The 23,536-nt window shown below is 36.6% G+C and overlaps 2 protein-coding genes and 1 non-coding gene across 7 annotated transcripts; 2 read left to right on the top strand and 1 right to left on the bottom strand.

The window, feature by feature from the left end:
* The first annotated feature begins 261 nt into the window (after nt 1-261).
* LOC104598531 (cytochrome P450 family protein) lies at nt 262-5,246 on the top strand. Its single transcript, XM_010260649.3, has 2 exons — nt 262-554; nt 3,917-5,246. The coding sequence occupies exon 2, from the start codon at nt 3,967-3,969 to the stop codon at nt 4,972-4,974; it is 1,008 nt and encodes a 335-aa protein (XP_010258951.1). The 5' UTR covers nt 262-554; nt 3,917-3,966; the 3' UTR covers nt 4,975-5,246.
* Nucleotides 5,247-11,203: 5,957 nt separating this feature from the next.
* Nucleotides 11,204-18,406, top strand: LOC104598532 (LUC7 N terminus domain-containing protein). Of its 5 annotated transcripts, none has more exons than XR_735394.3 (9): nt 11,212-11,722; nt 11,926-12,054; nt 12,148-12,187; nt 16,892-16,967; nt 17,058-17,258; nt 17,340-17,549; nt 17,643-18,077; nt 18,172-18,232; nt 18,331-18,406. XR_735394.3 is itself a non-coding variant. In XM_088889784.1 (9 exons), exons 4-8 carry the CDS (start codon nt 16,550-16,552, stop codon nt 18,033-18,035), a joined length of 900 nt encoding a protein of 299 aa, XP_088745910.1. In that variant the 5' UTR covers nt 11,212-11,722; nt 11,926-12,054; nt 12,148-12,187; nt 16,389-16,549; the 3' UTR covers nt 18,036-18,077; nt 18,172-18,406. The 5 variants fall into 5 exon arrangements, 3 of the variants coding, with proteins under 3 accessions (XP_010258952.1, XP_088745910.1, XP_010258953.1); XM_088889784.1 differs by adding an exon at nt 16,389-16,569 and having other exon boundaries at nt 18,172-18,406; XR_735393.3 differs by having other exon boundaries at nt 17,643-18,232.
* Nucleotides 18,407-20,628: 2,222 nt separating this feature from the next.
* On the bottom strand, nt 20,629-20,701 carry TRNAA-AGC (transfer RNA alanine (anticodon AGC)). Its single transcript has one exon. It is a non-coding gene; the product is annotated as a tRNA-Ala (tRNA).
* Between the last annotated feature and the right edge of the window lie 2,835 nt (nt 20,702-23,536).

Below are 23,536 nucleotides of genomic sequence, written 5' to 3'. Positions count from 1 at the left end.
AACCTCAAGGCCTTAGGTTTAAGTCTTTTGCCTTTTTTGGTAATAATATCTTTTGCCTTTTTTGGTTTCGATTTGAACATATTTTTAATGTGAGAAAGTGGAAAATTTTCTTATTTTTTAGTTTAAAATATTTTATATTTTAAGTTTAATTTTTAATAATATCATTATAATTATTGATTTATTTTGTTGTTTTAAAATTTTGTCCAATCAAACCCTGTTTCCTAGTTTAATAAATTAGTTCTGTAAACCATAAATCAAACCAAACCGATACGAGCTGAATTGATCGATTTGCACTGATAAGCGATCGGTTTCGGTTGGTCAACGCCCCAACCCGATTAGGTAGGTTCGATTGGCCAAATAACCTGCAATCGAACCGAACCGACCAGTCGACGCTCCTCAGTCTGAGACGAGGTTAATACAGATTCTGCGGACAATCATCAATAGCCCGTTATTCCTCAGTGCTGAAGACGCTTCCACTGATTCCCGAGTTTTAATTTTCAAACAATTCCAGGCTCCTGAGTTGAACTTCTGATTCTTAAATGGCGTTTTGAGAGGTGATTTTATATCTTGCGCCCTAATTCTCATCTTTACCAGTTTTTTTGTTTTGTTATTTCCCCTTTTGTTGATTTTCTAGAACTCGTTCGTGTTCTTTCTGAAATTTGTGATTTACGAATTTGTTCTTATCGAGGGTTAATTGCATATTGGTAATTGATTTCTTGATTTGATGTTTTTCTACGTATTAAGATGAAGGCAAGTTGTCATGAATCTAATCGTTTGCTCTCTGCTTCAAACGGTAGGGTTCCTGGGGAAGCAGATTTTTTCCTTTTACATCAACAATATCTGGTCCTTGGACTTTTTAGACATAATTTAAAGAAGCAAAGTATTCGAGAACCAACTTGAACTGCTAGTTCATTCAAATGGAATCCTAGTCCTAGGTCAGCCAACAGCCTTGCTGACCTCTGGCAAGGGAGGGAATTGTAAGGATTTAGTTTGTGAGCCCCAGGCCCGGGGATGGATTTGTAACTACGGTGGTTCAAATCCACGAAAACAGTTACCAGTTTGTAGCCTTGTCCATGGTTGTATTTTCTAAGATAATCAGATTAACTTGCAGAAATCGTTGTGGCGGTGTACCTTCGTGGGGGCAGCACAGTAAACACCTTGTGTCCTCCCTAATACCATCACTTCCATTCATTTTTTCTTAGTGAACTTACTTTTTCTTTCTAGTTGTAAAACTTTTCGATAGGTAAGATGGGATCAAAGCCAGAAATCTTCATGTTGCAGCTATTTGAACTATGATCAATCTTATTTGGTTTGAATTGTGTGTACGAGTTTGTTGGGGAGGGGGGAGGGGGACGGATGGGATTGAAGCCTAGTGTTAAATCTCTGTTATCGAAGAAGCTATTTGTTGGGAGCTTTTACTAATTGCATTTCAACTTAGGTTTCTACCTGAATGGTTGTTTAATTGTGACAATGGAGTTAGTTTGTGTCCTATTTGATCAAACACTAAACATAGTTATCGGCAAGTGTAGAGGGAAAAACATTGAATGTTCAACATGGAAATGATGAGCATTATTTTGATAAATGATGCAGGATCAGTTGAATAGGTTATATTTTCTTATGTCAAAGATACAAGGTTTTTACATGCAGTAGGCTTAACTTTGAGTAGCACTTCAGATATTATCATTATTTAACCTTACTTATTAATGGCAATTCTGCCAATCTCTGAGGTGATACTGTGGATGATGCCATGAGTGAGAAGAATTGGAACTGTGAATCATGATAGGTTCATTGTAACAGAAAATTCAAGGATAAGAATAGATGACTCCTGGACATTAACCTTCTGTGTTCTTACAGCTAGTTTTGAAATGAAAATAAAAACAATGAAGTAGTAGTTCCAGGCTGCTTGTTGGTTAAAATGTGACAGAAAATACTCTAGGAATAACACTCAGAGTTTGCCTCTAAATTATGTTTAATGAAGAGAAGTATGACATAGTGACCTCATTCATTGCATTCACGAAGGTAGCTTAGCTAAAAATTAAGTCAAAAAACTCTATGGAAAACTTCTATTGCCCCATATTCTGCACTCCCAGCTAGTACACCTTACTGAACTTGAGGGTGTTTGTTGTGGTCGCATGGCCACATGACCATAACTTACAACTCTCTTGCATAATAATCATATGTTTTAGAACGTGGAAGTGTGACACGAGGTGTTCCACTACCTAGAGGCGTGATGTTCAGAATGTAAGAGGCATAACCTCCTGAACACAAGGAGGCTTGTGCTTCCTTAAGAGGAGGGGGAGGAGGAAGAAGAGGAGGGAGGATCTCATTTTTCTTTGTTTTTAATAAAAATCACTTATATTAAGAAGAATGAAGATGCATAACACTAATTGGGGGATCTGGGGGGAGAAGCCCCCCAGCCAAGGGGGTCCGGGTGCTCTACTCTGCTCTCTCTCTCTCTAATTAATCTTTCTTTTCTCTTTTTTGTTCTCTTTCTTTCTTTTTTTCTTTCCCTTCCCTTTCTTTTCCTTTTCCTTTTCCTTTTCCTTTCTTTCTTTTTTTCTTCCTTTTTTCTTTTTTTTTTGTCTTTTTATATGAGGTGTGCGAGGCACATGAGGCTTCAGTTGTATTTTGCCACACCTTTTAAAACACTAATTGATATTTTAAATTTCTTTTTTAATGGATATTGCTATTCTAATTATTTTACTAGAATATGACTAGCGGTGACAATTGGGCGGGTTGGGTTGGGTTGAGCTTCAACCCAACCCATCTAACCCGCCAACCCATTAATGACCCAGTTATATAAAATTAAATGGGTTGGGTTCAACCCAAACCTGCTTTAACCCAATCACATTACATGCATGTTATTTTTACACAAGCTGCGAAGCCATTTGACTATGTTCGGGTTTCAGGTTTGATCGAACCACTTAGGTTCAAACCAGTCAGACCAACTTGGACTATCTAATTGGATTGTCTTTGAGCTAATCACATCAAGGGTGGTTGAACCGTTTAGATCTGGATCAGTCCGGTCTGACTAGACCAGACCGGTTCAATCAATGGCCGATTGACATGGACCGGCCAATATCAGGTTTGTGCACGGGTTTGGGACCGAACCGACTGGCCCCGAAGTGGGTCAAGAGAAGTAAATCGGACCTGTCTGGATTCAGGTCGGGTTGTGTGGATACAAGCCAGACCAGGGTCCTAGTCGAACCATCCCGCACCGTGCCCGTTTTGAATTCTAGTTGACCCGGATCGACCTGCCCTGGGTCAGTCGGGTTTTGGACTGGGCTGACCACCCTAAACAAACCAAACCGAGATTATTGGGTCTGTTCATATTTAGACCAAGTTGAGCTGGTCCGGACTCAGGTCAAGTTGATTTGGGTTTATGTTGATTTGGGTGAAGTGTGTTGATTCGAGACAAAACTAATTTTAGTTAATAATTAATAGAAAATTAATGCATTAATTATATATTATTTCATTCAAATGAAGAAAATTTAAAAAAATTGGCTAAGGAATGAATACTTATATCTTTAGTGGTTAACCCAATGGGTGATCAACCCATTTCCAACCCGCCAAGTAAATGGGCGGGTTGGGTGAAAAATTGCCACCCCTAAATATGACAACTAAGACACTAACACTGCACAATTGCTTTTAAGGAAATATTTACCTAGTTAAGTAGACTTATCTATGGTATTCCAGGATTGTTATCTATGGTATTAAGGATCAGTTGATCCAGTCTTTCATTGTTCTGCTTTCTTATAAACCTGGATAAAGGAACTTAGAAACTACATTTTATCAGCATATAATAGGAATTTTGGTAATATTATCATTCTGTTTCTATTTGGAAATCTTCCATTATAATTGTTTTTTTGGTCATCTTTGCATAATAAAATTTTCTTACTTTATTTTATTATTTCAGGAATCCAGTTCCAGCCAAATCGTCTGAAGTTTCAAGTATTCAACCAACCCATGGCATCCTTTGCACAGCCACCACAAACCATAGCAAACATCAATATTGCCCAACGCCGTCTGAAAAGCCTGCCTTACAAGTCATCAAGGGCACTATATAGATTCACCTTTCCCCCAATTTGCCTGAAACTGCAACCTATTTTTTGTACAAAATTGTCCTCTTGGGAACCATCTCCTTCAATCACATATGTTCATAATGAGGAAACTGATGACAACTTTTTGAAGAGTGGTAGCAACATATTTGAAACCATGACTGCTGAAAGTACAACTGAGACTTCAATTCCAAATGATACAAGTGAGACTTCAGCTCTAAATGATAGAGATGGTGTTCTAGATGCAAGTAATCAACTATCCATGCACTCCCAACTTCTTAAATGGCTTATGTGGCTTTTGGGTCCGTCTGTTTTACTTGCCACAGGGATGGTGCCCACCTTGTGGTTACCGTTGTCTTCTGTATATCTTGGCACTAATGTAGCTAGCTTGCTTTCATTGGTGGGACTTGATTGCATCTTTAATATTGGTGTGACCTTGTTTCTCCTCATGGCTGATGCCTGTGCTCGACCAAAGAGTCCAACCCAATCATGCAAAAGCCAGGCTCCTTTTAGTTACAGGTTTTGGAACATGGCTGCAAGCATCATTGGTTTTGTTATCCCATTGGCAATGTTCATGGCCTCACACAAAGGTTTTCTCCAACCGCAACTGTCTTTCATCTCATTCTCAGTTCTATTGGTTCCCTACCTTCTACTCCTGTCTATACAGATGCTGACAGAAATGCTGACATGGCACTGGGAGTCACCAGTGTGGCTTGTAACCCCAGTTGTATATGAGGCTTACCGGGTGTTGCAGCTTATGAGGGGATTGAAGTTGGGGGCTGAAATTGTTGCACCTGCTTGGATGGTTCATACCATTAGGGGTTTGGTATCATGGTGGGTGCTAATACTTGGAATGCAGCTCATGAGGGTCGCTTGGTTTGCTGGATTCACTGCTCGAACTCAAAAACAGGCTTGAATATTTACCATATTTGGTATCCTCGATCTCAATGATGGATTTATATGCCCCCAATGAAGATATATAATAAATAATATAAGTATTTTTTTTACAGTACAGTACAATTAAGTAACATGTATAGATAAATGATCTTTCCGCCCCCGTTTCATTAGCATATTATTAATATTCCCTTTCTTCGTTGTATACATGTAAAATAGAAACAGCAATGAATGAACATCCTTTTCCCCATTTCGTCTTTAGTAATACATGCAGGATCAGTGATTCTGGTTAGATTTGTTTTGTGTAACTGGCTTATTGAAAATAGCTGTTTGTCTAGCTGCATGATCTATCTTCTTCACCTTGTAGTTAATGGCCATATCCCATATGTTGGACGGCCACCAAACGATCAAGAGTGTACTTGGTTTGTGATTGCATTCATGTTTCATCTAGTTTTGGAACATACTAGAATTGAAATAACTGTTCATTTGATTATTGCTCGTTCTGGAACTGGCAACACATGGTTCCAGAAGCAAAAGATTGGTCATTTTTGTACACAACTGTTGATGGTCTTCTTAACTAGGCAACATGATTTTGCTTATTAATGTTTCTAAGGCTCAGTTTGGGAAGAGTGCAGATACAAGATTTAGAAATACCATAGGTAAGGTTTTGCATTCAACATATATTTGCGCTCTTCCTAAACTGAGCTTAAAAAGAGGACAAATACAAATATGTAGAGTATAAATACATACAAAATAATGCAAAATACAAGGTTTTGCACTCTATATATTTGTATTTGTATTCCTTCCAAACTGAGCCCAATGATCATAAGAGCAAAAGTAAATAGTGACGCAGGAGTCATACAATCAATACTCACATATTATGTTCAAGTTTTGGCAGTGTATTGAAGGGAAAAAAAAGGTTTTGGCAGTGTATTCGTTGATACATCATTAACTTTTTCTCTCTCATTAACTTCTGTTTGAGCCATAATTTTTGTAACACAGGAGGATTTGAAGCCAGGCCTATAGGTTACAACAAGCCTATCAGTCCACTTTGAAGAGGGCGGTTAATGTAAGGCCTGTCTAGTGTCTTTCTCTTAAAATAGGTCAAACTTCGAATCTCCAAGCACTTTGTGTATCTGTATCCACCAATACGACACATATCAACTGATAATGATACAGGCCAATACTTTGTAAAATTTTGCCCCTTGGTCGATTATTAATTTTGAATCTAAATTCTATGATTGTGGTGTTGTGATTTAACATAATAGCTGTTTAAAGTTTAAACATTCCTTAGATGTTTTAAGAAATTATCTCCTTCTAAATTTTGTTTCTAACACTTTCATCGTCTTCTTTCTGATAAGTAAGATTCCTAAATCTTTCTACCAATTGAACAGTAAGGGAAAATGCTATGATGATGTGGATGAATTTATCATGAAAATAACTTGACTTTGATCTATCTGATGTTAGGTTTCTCAAGAATCATGTTTTTGGATTTGCTATATAACAAGATTCAAGGAAGTATTCTGGAACAGATCACCGGATTGGATAATTTGCAATGGCTAGAACTAGGTTATACTGGGTTACAATGGGAAGGTGGAGCAGTTTGATGCTCCATCGTTCATCCAAAACTTTTGTTTGTGGTGGGGAGCATCTCTCCCTGACTACAAAGAAGAAATCCTAACCGTTATTCCTTGTTTTGATGATGATGATGATAAATAGAATGCTGTATACTAGAAATTTTAATTTTAACATGTTCATACTTGCATCAGCTACACCTACCATAAGAACGTGCTCATTTTGTGAAAGATAAAAAAAAAGGAGAGAGAAATCTAAATGACATGTTTTGAAAATTTAATAAATAGCAAAGGGCATTTATGACATCAAAACGCAAAGGACAAATGGTCCAAAACGTTTCACTGACGAGTGGTCTATTTGTGTCTGGAACCACCTCACAAGTAGTTAGTGTAGGGAAACCTCATGGTATATTTAAGTAATTAATTCTTAAAAAATTATTCCTCTATATCAAACCAAATGCTCTCTTATAGTCCATATAAGCATATAAAGCTACATAAGGTCCATTTGGTTCATGGGATAGGAGTTTGGAATTGAACCATGATCAAAATTGCATTTCCATTCCTGGTGGAATCATGGAATGGCATTCTCCATTTGAGGAAATAGCCATCCCCCTTTCCATTGGAAATGAGAATCCATTCCATTTGATTCTGATTTCCGTACGAACCAAAAAGGCTGAGGAATAGACTATTCCATTTCCAATTCTGATGGATTTTGATCCCATTCTAATTTCAATTCCAACTGTGAAACCAAACAGACTCAATGCAGTTTTGACATTAAGATAACTGAGCTTATTTAAATGTGGATAGGGGCACAGATGGGCCAGACCTGGGCCTGCCTTGTTAGGCTCGCTTGACCATAATTAGCATGATATAATCTCTGTCCACTTTGCAAATACATGCATTTAAATTTTCATCAATGTATTAAAATATTAATGTCTTAAGTTAATTTTTTTTAAAACAGTTTAAATTAAAACTTAAATATTGAAATAAGAAGATTATAAATATCTAAATTAATAATAAGAGAAAAATAGACAATACAATAACACAAATAATAAAAGTAAAGTAAATTTTTAATAATTAATAAAAATATTATTATAATTATAAATAGAACAATTACAGAATTAAATACAGTTAACTAATTAACTAGATTTAAATGCTATCTAATAATTGCTGTTATTCATTAAATACTTAATTAATTATAGTTATTTAGAGTTGATAATGAATGAATTAATTAATTAATGTTAAAAAATTAATCATAATAGCTAATTAAGTAAATTTATGAATTATTCAAATAAAATTTTGCAGTAATTAAAATAACAATAATTAAGCTCAATCCAGACCCAACCCTTAGTTTTGGGCTTAAAGCCCAAGACTAAGGTCAAGCCAGATCTGTCCAACCCTAGCCCAACGAGAACTAAAATAGTAAAATTTGATGCACTCGTGTTGGGTTCGAGCCTGAGCTACTGGGCTTAGGTTAGTCAATAAGCACACACTAAAGTTTAACCTAAACATCCATATCAATACTACTATTAAAAGAGTAAATGAGAGCATAGAACTTTGTTTGACTAAAATATCCCGATTTTTGAGTTTGGTTAAACTTTAACTGTAAGGACAAATTAAAAATGTAATTTGAACAACCACTTTTCTCCTGGTTCAAGTCCATCTCATCAACTCTTATATTTAAGGTATTAACTCCCATTAACATTCATTGAATCCTATTCTTGAATAAAATACCCCTATTTTGAATTTGATCCCTCTATAATTATAAGGGTACAAAATGTAATCTGAACTATTACATTTCTCCTCATTCAATTCCCTCTCGTTAAGTCTTATATTTAGGATATTAAATCTCATTATTTCATTGAATCCTATATGAATTAATCATATCAAAGAAAAACAAGTGTGATAAAGAATAATAGATTTTAGTGATGATAGAAATAAAATACAAATTAACCAATGCAAAAATGGAGTTGCTTTTCTATTTGGGGGCAAGTCAACAATTCAACCTTTTTTTGGGTCAAATGTGTAAGCCCTTGATGTCGTAATTAAATAATAATTATTAAAAATATATAAAACACACACAAATGTATAAAAAATACAAAGAAAAAATTGTATAAAACATTTGGGCACATCTCTAGCATCATATAATCATCATATTAAATAAAATAAAGTGTGACAAATAAAAATAATTTTTATAGACAGAAATATAAGAAGTTGTAGAAAAATTTGGAAACCTATTGTTTATTATCATCATTATCATTATTTGTGTGTGTGTGTGTTCACAAATAATGTGTCAATATGTTCATGTGCATATGTATATTGTTCAATTGGGCTCAAGTTGGGACAAGGTTGGGTTGGGCTAGCATTACATAAGGGCTAGGCCAGGGGCTTAACCCCCTAAAAGCTCAAACTTTTAGGCTTAGATCCAACCCAAGGACCAAAAATTCCTTGCCCATCACAGGTAAATTTATGGGTCAGGTCAGCCTGGTTGGGCTTGTCCAAGTTGCATCCCTGGGTATATGTTCTTATTTAAGTTTAGATTTTATATTACACATGTATCCATTAGTTCGATGCCAATTATACTACAGTTGTAAGTGCAAATTATTTAACAAACTTGTGATTTAAGTTACCTATTTAATTAGGCAACTTGTTTATGTGGTTAAACAATCCTAATTAACTTAATTAAATACCATAATTATTAATTATTGGTAATAAAACTTTAAAATTTGTAATTTTAATCAATCTAAATCATATTTAAAAAATATAAAAATTAATTCAAATTTGTTAATAATAATTGAAAGTCCAATTAAATTACTAACATTATAAATGTAATTAATTTATAATAAAAGCAGTTTTATAAATAGAAAATACTAATCTTATAAACTAAATTTTGATATGATAAATTTATTAATTTTAAAATTTTTTATTAATTTAAATTCTGTTTAAAATAGTTACATTAGTAAATCTTTATAATAGACTTAAGCCTAACCTTGTCCATAACCACAACTAATTAAAAATGCCATAGGGCTCTTTCTACTTCATTTTACTCTAAAAAAAGTCAATACATACTAAAAAAATAGAGCATGGGAGAATAAGGATATCAACCCAATAACCCATAAACCAATTTTCAACTTAAACTAATGGCTCTTAAGTTTTCAAAATCTATCACAAAAATTACAATTGAAATATTGCGACATGGGTTGGGTTAGTTTCAGGTCGAACTCTATAAGTATGGGTGGGTTGGTAAGGGTGGCCACAAGTCAAGCTTATGCTTAATAAATCTTAGGTCATGAGGCTCACGAGTCTAATCTCACGAACCTAATTGAATGTGTACATAGGGCGTCACCTCAGCCACTGAGGAAAACCTCGGCTCGACACCTCGTCAACTGAGGGAGACCTCAACTCAGCACCTCGTCAACTAAGGGAAACCTCAGCTCAGCACCTCGCTTGTTAGGGAAACCTCAACTCGACACTTCAATAGCTGAGGGAGACCTCAACTATTGAGGGAGACCTGCAATCAAAGGTAGCCGACCGAGCTCAAACTTCTGAGCTTTTGACTCGAGCCGAGCTTGAGCTCAAGTTTCTAATTTGAATCCAGCTTGAGCTCGAGCATGATAGTTTATGAGTGAGCCGAACTTGAATAACCAGATATTCGGCTCAGCTCGAATCCACCCCTATGGATTGGTATGAGTTTGACTCAATCTTAACCCAACCCTCCCATCTTTCCACTCAAACCCAACATGACCTAACTCAATACTATGCAGTTTTTGATCCTACCTCAACCTATAGGGTTCAACTTAATACAATCCCAACCCATCATGTAGTATTTCAATTGTATTTCTTGTGATACTTTTTGAAAACAAAAGAGCCAATATTTTAAGTTGAAAATTGGTTTATGGGTTCAAAGGTATCGATTCTCTAGAGTGAAAAAAAACAAACAGTGAAATAAATATACCTTAAAATTAGGGGTTAGAAGTTCGATCAAATTACAAGAATACCTTATATATGTATAGTGGTATTATGACACAGTGGGTGGGGGTTAGCCAAACCTAAACTGTGTTAAATAATCAAAACTTTAGCCTAACCCTACACCCAATTTAGGTTAAAACAAACATTAAAAGAAATCATAAACTTTAAGGTTAGTATGAGAATACCCTTTATACGTATAGGGGTATTATGACCTGGTGGGTTAGGTCAATTAAACCTATACCTTATTTGAATTAAATAATCAAAATTCTAACTTGACCCTACACCCTAATAAGCTTGACCATAACCTAACATGTAGGGGTGAATCAAGTCGAATTTATCATTTAAGTATTTAACTTAAATCATTGACATCCCTATACAAGATTAGTTCCTTTTACTAGGTTTTTGATTGCATTATGATCAGAACAACAAAACCCAACTCAAAAATCTAATATTTGACTTGGTTTGGATTGACTTGATTCAATTAAAAATATCATAAGACTCTTTCTATTTCAATTTCACCTAACAAAGGCGTACATGAAATAGTGAAAAAGAATTCATGCACGAAGCCCATAATTGGGAGAAGGCTTTGGCGATGATACAAATTCCAGGCCCAATGTTAGGTATTATAGGTCCATGTCCGGCCCAAGTACATCTTGTGGCTCTTATCCCTTTGATAAACCAAATCTATATCGAGGGTTTTAATAATCAGTATCCACGCGAATCTCCGCTCACATACACAAAAATTAGGGCAATGTTTGGCTATTTGGCTTTCTTTTGCATGCAAGTGAGCATCAGCAGAGCTTGATGAGTCTTGTAGTCTGGACTCTGGAGTAGCCTTTTTGTTTGTTCCTTACTTGGGATGTAGTTTATTGTCTTATCCATGCCCAATTCTTTCTCGTCGCATGGAATGGACACGATAGATTAGTATATATACGATAAATATATAGAAAGAAGGAAAAGCACACTCGACTCCGACTCGACGGATAATTCCTTTGTGAAACCCTAAAGGACCACAAAATTCCCACCATTTCAATTCCTCTTCGATCCCTTAGACCTCTGAAATCTCACAAGCCGAACCTAGTATTCTCTTTTGTTAACTTTTTTTTCTTCTCTTCCTGTTTATTTTGCTAATTAGGGCTGTTTCGAATCTACTTCGTTTCATCCGGTATTGTTCAAAGTTCCCCATGGATGCTCAGAGAGCTCTTCTAGATGAACTCATGGGTGCAGGTAACTTATTTAGTTTTCTTTCCTATCTTTTGGCTATTTGATTAGTTCCTGACTGTTATATTGCATTCAACAGAAAAATTTGATATAGAGAACTTCTGGGTTTCTGTTTTTTTATTGGTCTTAAACAAGAACAAAAAAGGAAAAAAGTCTCTCTCTCTCTCCCCCCCCTCCCTCTATCTAAGCATGTTTTTTGGCCTTCGTAGCTCGTAATCTCACCGAAGAGGAGAAAAAGAGTTACAAAGAAATTCGCTGGGACGATAAGGAGGTTTGCGGGTTCTACATGGTTCGGTTTTGCCCGCATGATCTGTTCGTGAATACTAAAAGTGATCTCGGTATGTCTCTGAAGATGCTTTTTTTTTTCCTATTATACTGTTTAAGACTTGGAATTCGTATCAATAATCGTTACTTCTTTGGTTTTGGATTAGGACCTTGCCCTAGAATTCACGATCAGAAACTGAAAGAAAGGTAATCCGTTGATTCCATTTGGGTGCTGTTTATTGTGAAATTAGTGCTGAAGAAATTTGATTTGATTGCTTCCATAGGGTTCCTTTCTGTACTTTGAAGTGTGGCTATATAATGTGAACAGAAACAAAGTCATCATTGACCCATTTTATTGTTTCACCACGAGCTTTCTATTAGAAATGCATTGGATGAATTTGTTTCAATGTTAAAAGGTTGAAAGAATCCTTTGAACTAATTGTTTGCTTTGTAGGTGTGCTGTAGGTCATGCTGGACTGGACATAATATAAACATAGTTATCAATGCGGCAGGGCAAGACTAGACATCTAAATTCTTAGGCAGCTGTATAGCAACGGTTAGGTGGTAGTTTTTTTTGACAAATAGGTACAATCTATATTAATATGTGACATATTTTCAATTTCTTTTTTTTTGTTTTTGAAAAATACTAAAAGAAATCTAGTAATAGCGAAATTTGCATATAAAGACACCTTATCATTAATTTCAGTAGGCACTATCACTTCTATCGTAAATTCAATGCCCTATGTACAATATAATCAACTCCATTAGCAAAATAGCAAGGCATATTTAAAATCATGATTTTTCATATAAGAAGAATTCAAATAAATAAGCAAAGCAACAGGTCAATAGCATGACGTCCAAGTAAATGCAAAGTTATAACAGATCGAATCCAAGCAAAGAAATATTGCAGCAAGAATCCAAGCAATTCAACAGTGTTTCATGGATTCTCCTAAGTGGTTGAAGTGCCCTGTTGGGCACATGTCAGATTTTGAAACCCTGTAGATTCTCAAGGGACACCTCTACAAAATATTTTCCTTTTCCTCCTTTCTTGTTTCACACAAGTGAACAGCTAATGTACATGATGAATGCAAACTTTAGACCTTTTTCTATAGGTATATGATGTTAGAATTCAAAATATATGGACCATTTTTTTTATCATTAACCACAACCATATTAAACAAAGGTTAAATAAAAAGTACACTGCTCAATAAAAGAGCCAGCTTCTTATAATTAAGAGCATAAATAAGCCCAGAACAGATGATCCCTAGAAACCCCTTGTTTGGCGAGAGAGTCTGGCAAAGAATTTGCAGATCTGGTAACCCATCTAAAGGTGGCCTAAACCTCTCTTGCTGTCTCCCAAGTCTCTTTCATGGCCTTTCTGTCTATTGCTGAATATCCACCCCACAACCAGTATGAGTCCCCCTCAACCTCCAACTGGCCTGAATAAAGAGCCACCATTTGCACCCAACTCACCTCTAAAGACTCCACATATACCAGGAGGACCTGGGTTTCCAAAAGAACTCCCATCAAAGTTCAGTTTGGTCTGTTGTTTTCTTGGGGGAGGGGAGGCCTACTGTTCTCGCACTGTCACTTTCAAGGTAGATAAGGCTGCTATCACCACCAACCTCTTAAGAAGTCATTCACTTTAAATCTGCAAGGTCTTTACCCAATGGGTCACCTTCAGCTAGATTCCCTCAATTAGAGCTTCCAAAGATTTACTTTTCTCCTTAAAACAGTCTGTTATTCTTCTCTTAATCCAAAGCAGCTCTTGTTGCTTCCCAGATCACCTTCCCTCTTTTAGGCTCATTTATATAGCGTGGGCTGAAGAGAATTGACTATTTCCACTAGAGATCCCACCCACACCTGAAAAGAGAGCAAAAGTGCACCCATACATGAGACACAAAAGAGCAGGAAGTTATTAGATGGGAGATCGTCTCACCATTAGCTTTGGAAAGGGTGCAGATATGGGGAGAGAGACAGGTGCTTGGTCTCCTTTTTCTGGAGCACGTCACAGGTATTGATTTTACCTAGGGGTTCTCACGGTTCAGTTAACTGAACTATGGGCCTTTTTTTTAAACCGAACTGATACTTTGGTTTTTGAAAAACCACAAATCAAAACTGAACCGAAAACAATTGGTTAACTGATTGGTTGGTTCGGTTTCTGACCAGTTTGGTTCTTCATTTTTTTCAGTTTTTTTAATTTATAATATATTATTAGTAAATATATAATTACATAATATACCGCCAGTTTTTCATATTGATTAACTGAAACCAAAACAGTACGACATTACCTTTGGTTTTTCCAAAACACCAAACTGATCGGTTTGGTTAATTGGATTTTTGGTTTGGTTTTTGTTGAGCACCCCTAATTTTATCATGTACACCCCAATAGAAAGGTTGCACCATACCTCTTTCACAGGAAAAGGAGTGGCTGTGGAGGGATCAGAGTAAAACCAAGTTGAAGAAGTAGGAGCAAGAAAACAAGTTGTGCAGCTGTAGGTGTGTCCATAAGTCCATATTGTTCTTGTCTTGCCAAGTCAAACTCTTCAACATATATTGGATTCTGATTACTGTTTCTCTGTCCATGTGGCGATAAAATAAGTAGTAAGGTTCCTGCCTTGTACCGTGCATGTATGTAAAAAAGGCATGATGTAAAGGCATCCCCAAAAAAGCTATGCTGGCTAGTCGTTGCTCAACAGTTATGAACATGTATAGGAGCTATGCTAAATAAGATCTTTGGAGTCTGGATATTGCAGGCTTTTGCCTGGGTTACTGGTTAAAGATTTTTATTTGCATATTTGCATGAAAGGGAATTCCCTACCTTAGCAACAGGTAGATTTCATTGGTGTTACCATTTGGTTAGTTATCAAGCTGCCCTCTTGTCTGAGTGGTGCTTACAATTCAAAGTTGTTGAGGATGGGGGAAAGAAATATTGTGTTAATCAAGCATATTTAACTAGTTACTCTACATCACAAATTATTGCCTTCTTTAGCTTGTATATTTTAACTTTATCTGTTGAAAGGAGATCATCTTCAATACTGCAGAGTCCTCTCATAGGGGTAAGAAAATTCAACAATATAATGATTGGTGACAGGTTTTGATACAGTCCTTTTCTTGTAGAACAAGGGGCAAGGGCAACTAGTGAGATCAAAAGTGACAAATCTTTTTTTGAAGATTCTCCATTTGTTTAATGAAAGTGTATATGGCTTTTTTATCAGTGATAGGGGGATATGTAAATGGAAAAATAGAAGGGGGTGGTCAACCAAGGCTAGCATTTTTTGGGTGGTTGGCATAACTTGGGTGTATACCATTATTTCTTAGAGATGTTAATAAAATTTAGTTTTACTGACAAAAGCATGGCGTGGCTTTAGAAAAGCTGTTTGTAGTTGTTGCACATTTGGTTTGGTATTTTATATGGAGTGGATTTTTTGGTCTGATTTTGGTAATTATGGCTGCTGATATATAGGTTGTACAAGTTCTGTTTTTGGATAAAGAGATCTTTTATACAGTATTGATACCTTAAATACAGTTCTTCAGTTATGGCAGTTTTTTATGGTCTAAGCTTTTATTATTCTATTGTTTTCTTTTGAGTTTTGGCCAATTCACTATGATTCAGAGTTCTTATAGGAAAAGATCTTGTATAGTAATTTTGCCTTAAATTAAAATCACTGAATTTGATTTATTATTTGATGCATCAATTTGGAGGGACCCATTGCTAGGTGCAATGGTAAGATCTCAGGCTGACTCACATGAGAATGCGTGTTTGAGACAAATGCTGAAGGTTAGATCTGTATCCAGCTTACCCCTCCTCTTACCCAGGATCAGTAGGATCATTATTAGCTAATGGTCCTTTAGAAAAGAATGTAAATTAGATCAAACCCAGGTCCCACAGTAGTAATCTTAGGCAACCTGAGATCATGTGATGCACTAGATTCTTACTTTTCTTTTTCTCATTTTGTCATTTCATTATAAACTTGTCTAGTGGAAGGCATTGCTTGTTCAATCTTGCTACAGCCTCCAAGTAGCAAATGGCCAACTCGTATATTTCCATGTTCAGACTATTAAGACCTCTGGTGCAAAGCATTATTGAGGGCCTCACGTTTTTATTAAAAAGTAAGCAAACGAGTGGAGTTTTAGAATCTTAAAATGATTGAATATGGGAAAAGATTACTATTGATAATTCATCAAAAAAAAAAGATTACTATTGATAGCATTTAATGTCTTGTTTACTATGAATTTAGTATTGTAATTCAAATTAATCAGAAAATTCAATTAATAAGATGGTATTTAATGCACTCTTTACTTGAAAGGGAAAAATGTCAAGGAGGATGAATAATAATTGGATGGGGAAAACTGTCCTTGACAAATAAAGGATGGATCTAATTACCGGATGCTGCTTTTGTATTAGGTAAGGGGCCATTGCCTGGTGCAATGGTGAAATTTCAGGATGACAAGTGTGAGAACACAGGTTCAAGTATGAGAGCCAACACTGGAAATTTTGCCAAAGGCTAGGACTATATCCAATCCACCCCTCCCAAGACCCTGGATATCCAGGACCAACATTGGACAATGACCTTTTTTTGTATAAGGTAATTAGATACACCGACTACCATAAACTCACAGTTGATACTTATTATCCACATATAGATGCATTTACAGCTTTTGATGTTGTGCATTCTTCAACTGGTGGGTTGTGGGCTTGAATCACTTCATGTCATGATATAGTTTATTAATCATACATGTAGTGGATGCATCTTGAAGTTTGAAAAAAAAATGCTCTATGATGCCTATAGCTTACAAACTGCTCTAGCTGTCTGCCCTACATATTATCTATCATTTGAAGGATTTTTTATGCCATGTTTCTTTAATCTCAGTGTTATCTTGATAAGAGTTTGACTTTCTTGGTTTTAGCTTTGAGAAGTCTCCAAGACATGATTCTTTTGTTCCCAAGTTTGAGGCAGAACTTGCTCAGTTTTGCGAGAAACTGGTAGGTTCCATCCATTTAGCTTTCCTCAAATTTGATAACACTTTGTGGTTTTAGATTTATTTCATTTAATCATCGTTTCTCCTATTGTAGGTATATGATCTGGATAGAAAGGTTAGGCGTGGTCGGGAACGCCTTGCTCAAGAGGTTGAAGTTACACCCCCTGCTCCAATCTCTACAGAAAAATCTGAGCAGCTGTCTGTGCTGGAGGAGAAAATTAAGAACCTGTTGGAGCAAGTGGAGTCCCTAGGGGAAGCAGGCAAGGTGGATGAAGCAGAGGCACTCATGAGGAAGGTGCTACAGTAATGCCTATCCATCCCTTCCTTTCTAAATGCAGTTTATAGTATGACTCATTTGGAGATTTTTTGGACACAGGTGGAGATGCTTAATGCTGAGAAGACAGCATTGACTCAACCACAGAATGACAAGGTCTTGATGCTTACACAGGAGAAGAAGATGGCACTTTGTGAGATCTGTGGTTCTTTCCTAGTAGCAAATGATGCTGCAGAAAGGACACAATCTCATGTGACAGGAAAGCAGCATATTGGTTATGGGATGGTCCGTGATTTCATTACTGAGTACAAGGTAAATTTCTGTTCTGATGGTGCCTTGCCGCACATGTGGAGTATTTGTTCTGCCTCATTTTTCTGAGTAAAACAATGGAATTTAATTTTACAGGCAACTAAGGAGAAAGCAAGAGAAGATGAAAGACTAGCAAGGGAGAAAGAAGCAGAAGAACGGAGAAAGCGGAGGGAGAAGGAATATGAGAGTAGAAGTAGAAGTGATTCAAGGGAGAGAGAGAGGTACCATGACAAGGATCGAGAGAGGGAGCGAGATAGATACCGAGAGCGGGAAAGATCCCGAGAGTGGAGTGGAAGAGCAAGCAGGGATGGGGGAAGAGGGATGGATAGGAATCACCATGGAAATGGAAGAGACTGGGGTAGGGACAGGTATCGCGATCGAAATGGAAGTATGGACAGGCGTGAAAGGGGCCGAGAGAGAAGCAGATCATGCTCCCCTTCTAGGCATGGTCACAGAAGGTCATCAAGAAGCCCAATCCACACAAGTTAATGGATAGTGTAGATAGATGACTGGTTTTTGAAATCAAACGAGGTAGACATTTTCTATCTCAGACTTCTTTTCTCAATGTGCGCTTTCGAGTCCCAAGTAAAAATGTCATCATGGGTGGAACTCTTTTTTTTCTCAGAGCTCTGTTGATAAGTATACCATCTCCCTGTCATCAATATTTTAGAGGACAAAGGGTTGAGGTAGGTATAATTTCATTGTTGTAACTTTTCTTATATTCTTGTTTGGGTTTTGTGGAACTAAACGTGTTTTATGGATCATCTCTGAACATCATCTTCAGAGCTTTTTTGTTTGGTCATCGTGTATCCCAAATTCTTGAGTAGTTAAGATGACAGATCCAAAATATTTGCCTGAATGATGCTGCTGCTGTGGAAGGTGATGGTTTTTTCTCAACCTTTTGGAGGTAACATATAAATCTCAACTCTGTCATGGGCAAAATGTAGAGTGAAATTCCCCAAACCATTAATAATTTGGGGTGCCTGCCCTTTCTGTCCTTGATTATCCTTGCTGCATAAAATGCCGTGTGCCCATGATTCTATGTGACAAGGGTTTATTATAGCAGTCACATGGATCCAGTAACTGTTTACCTATGGCATGCTGGGCATTAAAGCATTTTGTATTCCTCCCTTTTTATCTCCTTTTCTTTTTCTTATTACCAGCAATGACTTGTCATCCTTTAAAGATGAGGAGGCTTCTGCTTCCTCGTTTTATCTTAGAAGCCAACCTTGGGGAAAAGGCATTTTCAGAATGCTTTGTCTTTTATTGGCATGGAGAGCATGTTGTATCTTCAAGTATTGGTATACTACAAAGATTCCTTGTAGAACCTGAATTTTTAGCACCTTGACCATCTCTTTAAAAACGAATTAATACCAAAAAATGGCATTTATGTATCATTGTATTTGGCTCTAGCCTGCTTCATGTTTTGTGTCAAGGACAGATGAAGCTTATTCATTAGCCAGAATAATCAAATCGGTTGATCATGATATCTTGGCTCAACAACTTTATGTTGGCCCTCTCCCATATCTTTGCAGGGAAATGGGATACAAAGGTTTATTTTCAAAGGGGCTGGTAGAGCTCTTCTTCCTGAGAAGTGCTTTTTTTTTTTATGTCCTGGAGGTATATCCTTATTGTTCTGCAGAGTGGAATCTTTCAACTATTAGCCGCAGGCAAAACAGGTTCTCCGTCAAACCGACTGACATCAGGTTCTTTGCAAGTGTAGTAGTGCGGTAAAAATAGTTGGGCCATCTATATTTTGAAGCAGGCTTTCTGTTCAACCGCAATGGAATTATGTCAGCTGCTTTAATGAAGTGTGCTTATGTCAAGTTTTTAGTCTGTGCTGCCTGTTATCTGGGTTGGTTGTGCTCAAATCCTCTTTAATTGATATGTCCTCGCTTGCTTGAGCTCATGTAAACTAATTGGCAATATTCCGAGCAGCGAAGTACTAATGTTTAGCCCATGTTTTTCGAGGTTTTTAATCAAGCGCGTGGTCACTAAAATACACATTTGAAGTGTTGGGTACTTGCTCTGTTACTGCGATTAATTTATTTATTTTTCAGAAGTGGATTATGCTTGAGCAGTAGACCAGGATTAATGGATTTCATCTTCTCTGTTCCTCTTCCTTCTTTTAGATTAGGAGCTTCGCTGAAACTGAGATTGAATGAAATTATGTCATCCTTGCATTTTGCAAGCTTAAGAAATTCATTCACACCGTGTTTACAAGCGATTGTTAGTTTGTCGGACGCACACGATTACTAGTTTAAAAGAACGAAAGGGTGGAAATGGAAAAACAAAGAGGTACACGCAATTACTGGAGTTGCAGTTAAGATTGAAGGCTCCACTCTTGGAGTCAACCTCTGATCTACCCTCTGTATTATTCTTTCTTCCCTTGATGCAAAACAGATGGCTTGGTTTGTGAAGATAAAAATGCACTAAACGAGTTGGGCTGAGCGAGATCTGTGTTGTGCTTTTAGGGCGCTTGCGTACCCAGAAGGGGAAAAAGAAAGAATAGAAAACTGCAACAGTCTACGCTTATTCTTCTTAATCGTTAACCCATAAGAAATGAAAGGATTGAAAAAGAAGGGAGTAGATTTTGCCATCTTTCTACGATCAAAGATGACTGGCTCCCTTTGGTTCAAGTTGAAATGTGCATCTAGCATGATGATTGATTTGAGGTGGACACGCAGCCAGCCCTTCCAGTTGGGAAATTTGGAAGTGCGAGTGGTACATGATGCAGCCATGGCGCCTCCCAGTTTACATAAAAAATTGCCAGTAAGTTTCGAAATCCAGAGGTCATGTAGGAGAATTCATTAAAAAAAAAAAAAAGGCCTGTAGGAGAATTGGCAAATAAAATGATTCGACCCCCATCCACAGCAGCTATAGGATGCCATCCATTGTTTTATAGTTTGAAGCTTGTGGCTGCATAATCGAAGAGCTGTCCTTGTTACTGCAGTAACCGTCTCTGATCCACCAAGGCATTAGGCACCAACTTCGCATTTCCACCATTGTCTAGCTGCTGATGTATTAGTATGGCCAGGCCTGTCAAATTTATGCAAAATAAATGAAGTTTTATATAAAAAATTGGAGATGCGGGGTATCGATCCCCGTACCTCTCGCATGCTAAGCGAGCGCTCTACCATCTGAGCTACATCCCCTTTGTTACTTATTAACGTATATAGTTTTTATAAAATATCGATTCGCTTTCCAACCCATGATATTAATATTAGATGCTCAGTACTGGACCAGGACACGATCATCTCTCCTGAGCTTTGAACATATAAATACTTAAATGATGAATAAACTTTGTAGGGAATGGATTAGCTAAACTTGACATCAGGTTGTGGGAGTTGGGAGGGTGCTGGAACGTGTTTGGTTGGTAGTTGTTCCAAAGTCATTACTGTTTGTCAAGGTTGCATTTGTTTTCCAGTTTAAATGAGAATTGAGATAAATTTTACACTTCGTTTTGATTTTGTTCACATTTGTTTGTAGTGTAAGTTTTACTTCGAAAATTGATGATATAATTTTTTACATGCACTAATTATACATTTTTCACTTTAACGGTTCATTATATTTAAATTGATCCATTCACTTTTCAATTAATGTATTTTTACATCGTAAAAACTTTATACTAAAACCAAACATAGCCTTTAGAAAAAAAAAACTAAAAAAAGAAAGTATTACACAAAGTTCAAAGTCTCCCGATACACCCCTTTCAGTATATCGATACTTTGAATCTTGGAACCAATAATCCACACTTTCAAAACCAGCAAAATGGCATCTTTTTGAATGAAACTTTTTATCACTTTGCTAGTGAGGAAACATGGCTTGTTGATGTAAGCATGATATGGTGCAAGCACATGTACACATGAATCATACAATCAATGCCCGCATAATGTGATTCGAAAAATGAACCTTGAATAGAATAACCTCTTTAGGTGGTAACCGGCTCACGGTTCTAAAATGGTCCTTTCTTCTTTGTGAAAAATGACATTTTTTTAACCACACAATGCAAAAGAGGTTGTTTTATTTGCGGTTTATTTTTGAACGCTGCTATGAACCCAAATCTGATGTTCACTGGGCCATGTATCACTTACTACGTAATTAATCATAAGTGAATATGCCAATGTTCATGCCAAAGTTAGCGATAGATCCCAAGTGCCATAATACTTTTATCATGTGTACATGTACTTTTATTGTCTATTTTTTATTATACGGTCATACATTATCGGTGTATGAGACACATCATACTATTGCCATGCCATGTTACATCAAAGAAATAAAACTGCATTGAAATAGGTTGTATTTTGCAAGGTGCCAATTAACTGATTGATAAGGTTTTCTGCTAATGTTAGCGGAAACTTGGGATCGAATCCTGTCTGCACTTGAATTGGGGGATGGGCTATCTTCTTGAGTTCTTGTGTAGTCCTTTAAAATATATATATATATATAAAAAAAACATTGCATTTATAAACCAAATGAAATATGGGAACAATCACAAAACACAACCCTCAAAGGTTGAAACCCCCTTAAATGATTATTTAATTTTGTAAATCTAAGCAAATATTTATGAAATTGAAATGTTACCAATAAAATCACTTTGTTCTTGAACTCGAATCCGTCATTCTTTTTATCCCTTCTTTTACCCAAATATGTCCCACATATTTTATATTTAAATTTCAAATTTGGAAAGCCACCGGTCCACCACAATATCAAATTTGAGGGTTGGCAGAATTTGGTTGATTTCAACTTACCTAACGGCAAATTTTGAAATTCACTTTTTTCATCAACTTTATTCCACTCACTTTATATCCCACTACCGCAAATTTTGAACTTGATTTCGGCAGATTCTCATCTCTGATAAAAAGACAAAGAAACCCCTGACCGTACAATATGATAAAAGTTAAAAAGAAGGTCGTCTTTGTCTTTTTCATTATTCGGGGGTGTGCCCGTACTGAATGTGGTTTGCTCAAATCACTCCCCGGTCGGATTCGGTTGTTGGAGTGGTTGGATGCAGATCGAACTTCCACCCAGTTATGCCGTTGAAATTTTCACGTGGGAAAAAACTATCATTTTTCTTTTGAGATCATCAACTTTTGCGGCTTTCAATTTTCAAATGGACTTTTCTGCATAGTTCGGTAATCCTGACGCGTCGAGCCATCGACCCTCGATGGAGCGTAACTATTGACCCGGACCAAGTCCGACTTTCGAGTCCGGATCACCTGCCAATAAAATACAATAATCCTACGACCTACTAAGTGTGCGGTGTTGTATTAAGAAGTTCGGCTTTAGTCAAGGTAAAGCCCGTTCCAAATAACCTTTATAGCCTTGTATTGGGATATCTCTCTACTTAGTACTTTATTTCATGAATAGATATTCCAAATGCAAGGTTATAATAGGCTGTTGGAATGGTGTGAGCATGGGCTTGTCCTGACCGACGAACTTTGGATCAAATTGGTAGAGGGTTGGAATGTGTTTTATTGATCTTCAAATTTTCTCCGGTTTGAATTTACATATTAGGATTGAGTTTACCTTGTAATTTGGCCAGGTTCAGTCAAGTCATCTAATGCCGACAATTGTCATCACATTCAAAGGCAAAATGTATAGTGCATTTTATGAGAATTGTTGAAATATAAATTAAATGTGAGTGAACCAATAATAAAGTTACAATGACACCTTAATGATAAATATATCTTAGGGAAAAAATTATAATATGAGTCAGTTCAACATTTAAAATTAAGCTATATAATGGTTCAGAAACCAACAACCATTGTACATTCAAATTATAAAAACCCTTGCCATGTCATCAGAGTCTTATGTGGTTGTTGCTAACATAATACTCTTAACCCATGTTGGGCACGACAAAAAGCTTATAATGAAATTGCCCTTAATGTTGGATTATTTGAAAAAAAAAAAAGGTTTTCAATTTCCCGCCTACTCCATCTGTCTTTCGATCTCCCTCCCACTCTCTTACTATCACAATTGTCTCTCTC

This window comes from Nelumbo nucifera, chromosome 6, assembly GCF_055504915.1.
Source record: "Nelumbo nucifera cultivar China Antique chromosome 6, China Antique-T2T, whole genome shotgun sequence".
Classification (NCBI taxonomy): domain Eukaryota; kingdom Viridiplantae; phylum Streptophyta; class Magnoliopsida; order Proteales; family Nelumbonaceae; genus Nelumbo; species Nelumbo nucifera.
This window is presented reverse-complemented; position numbering and strand designations above follow the sequence as displayed.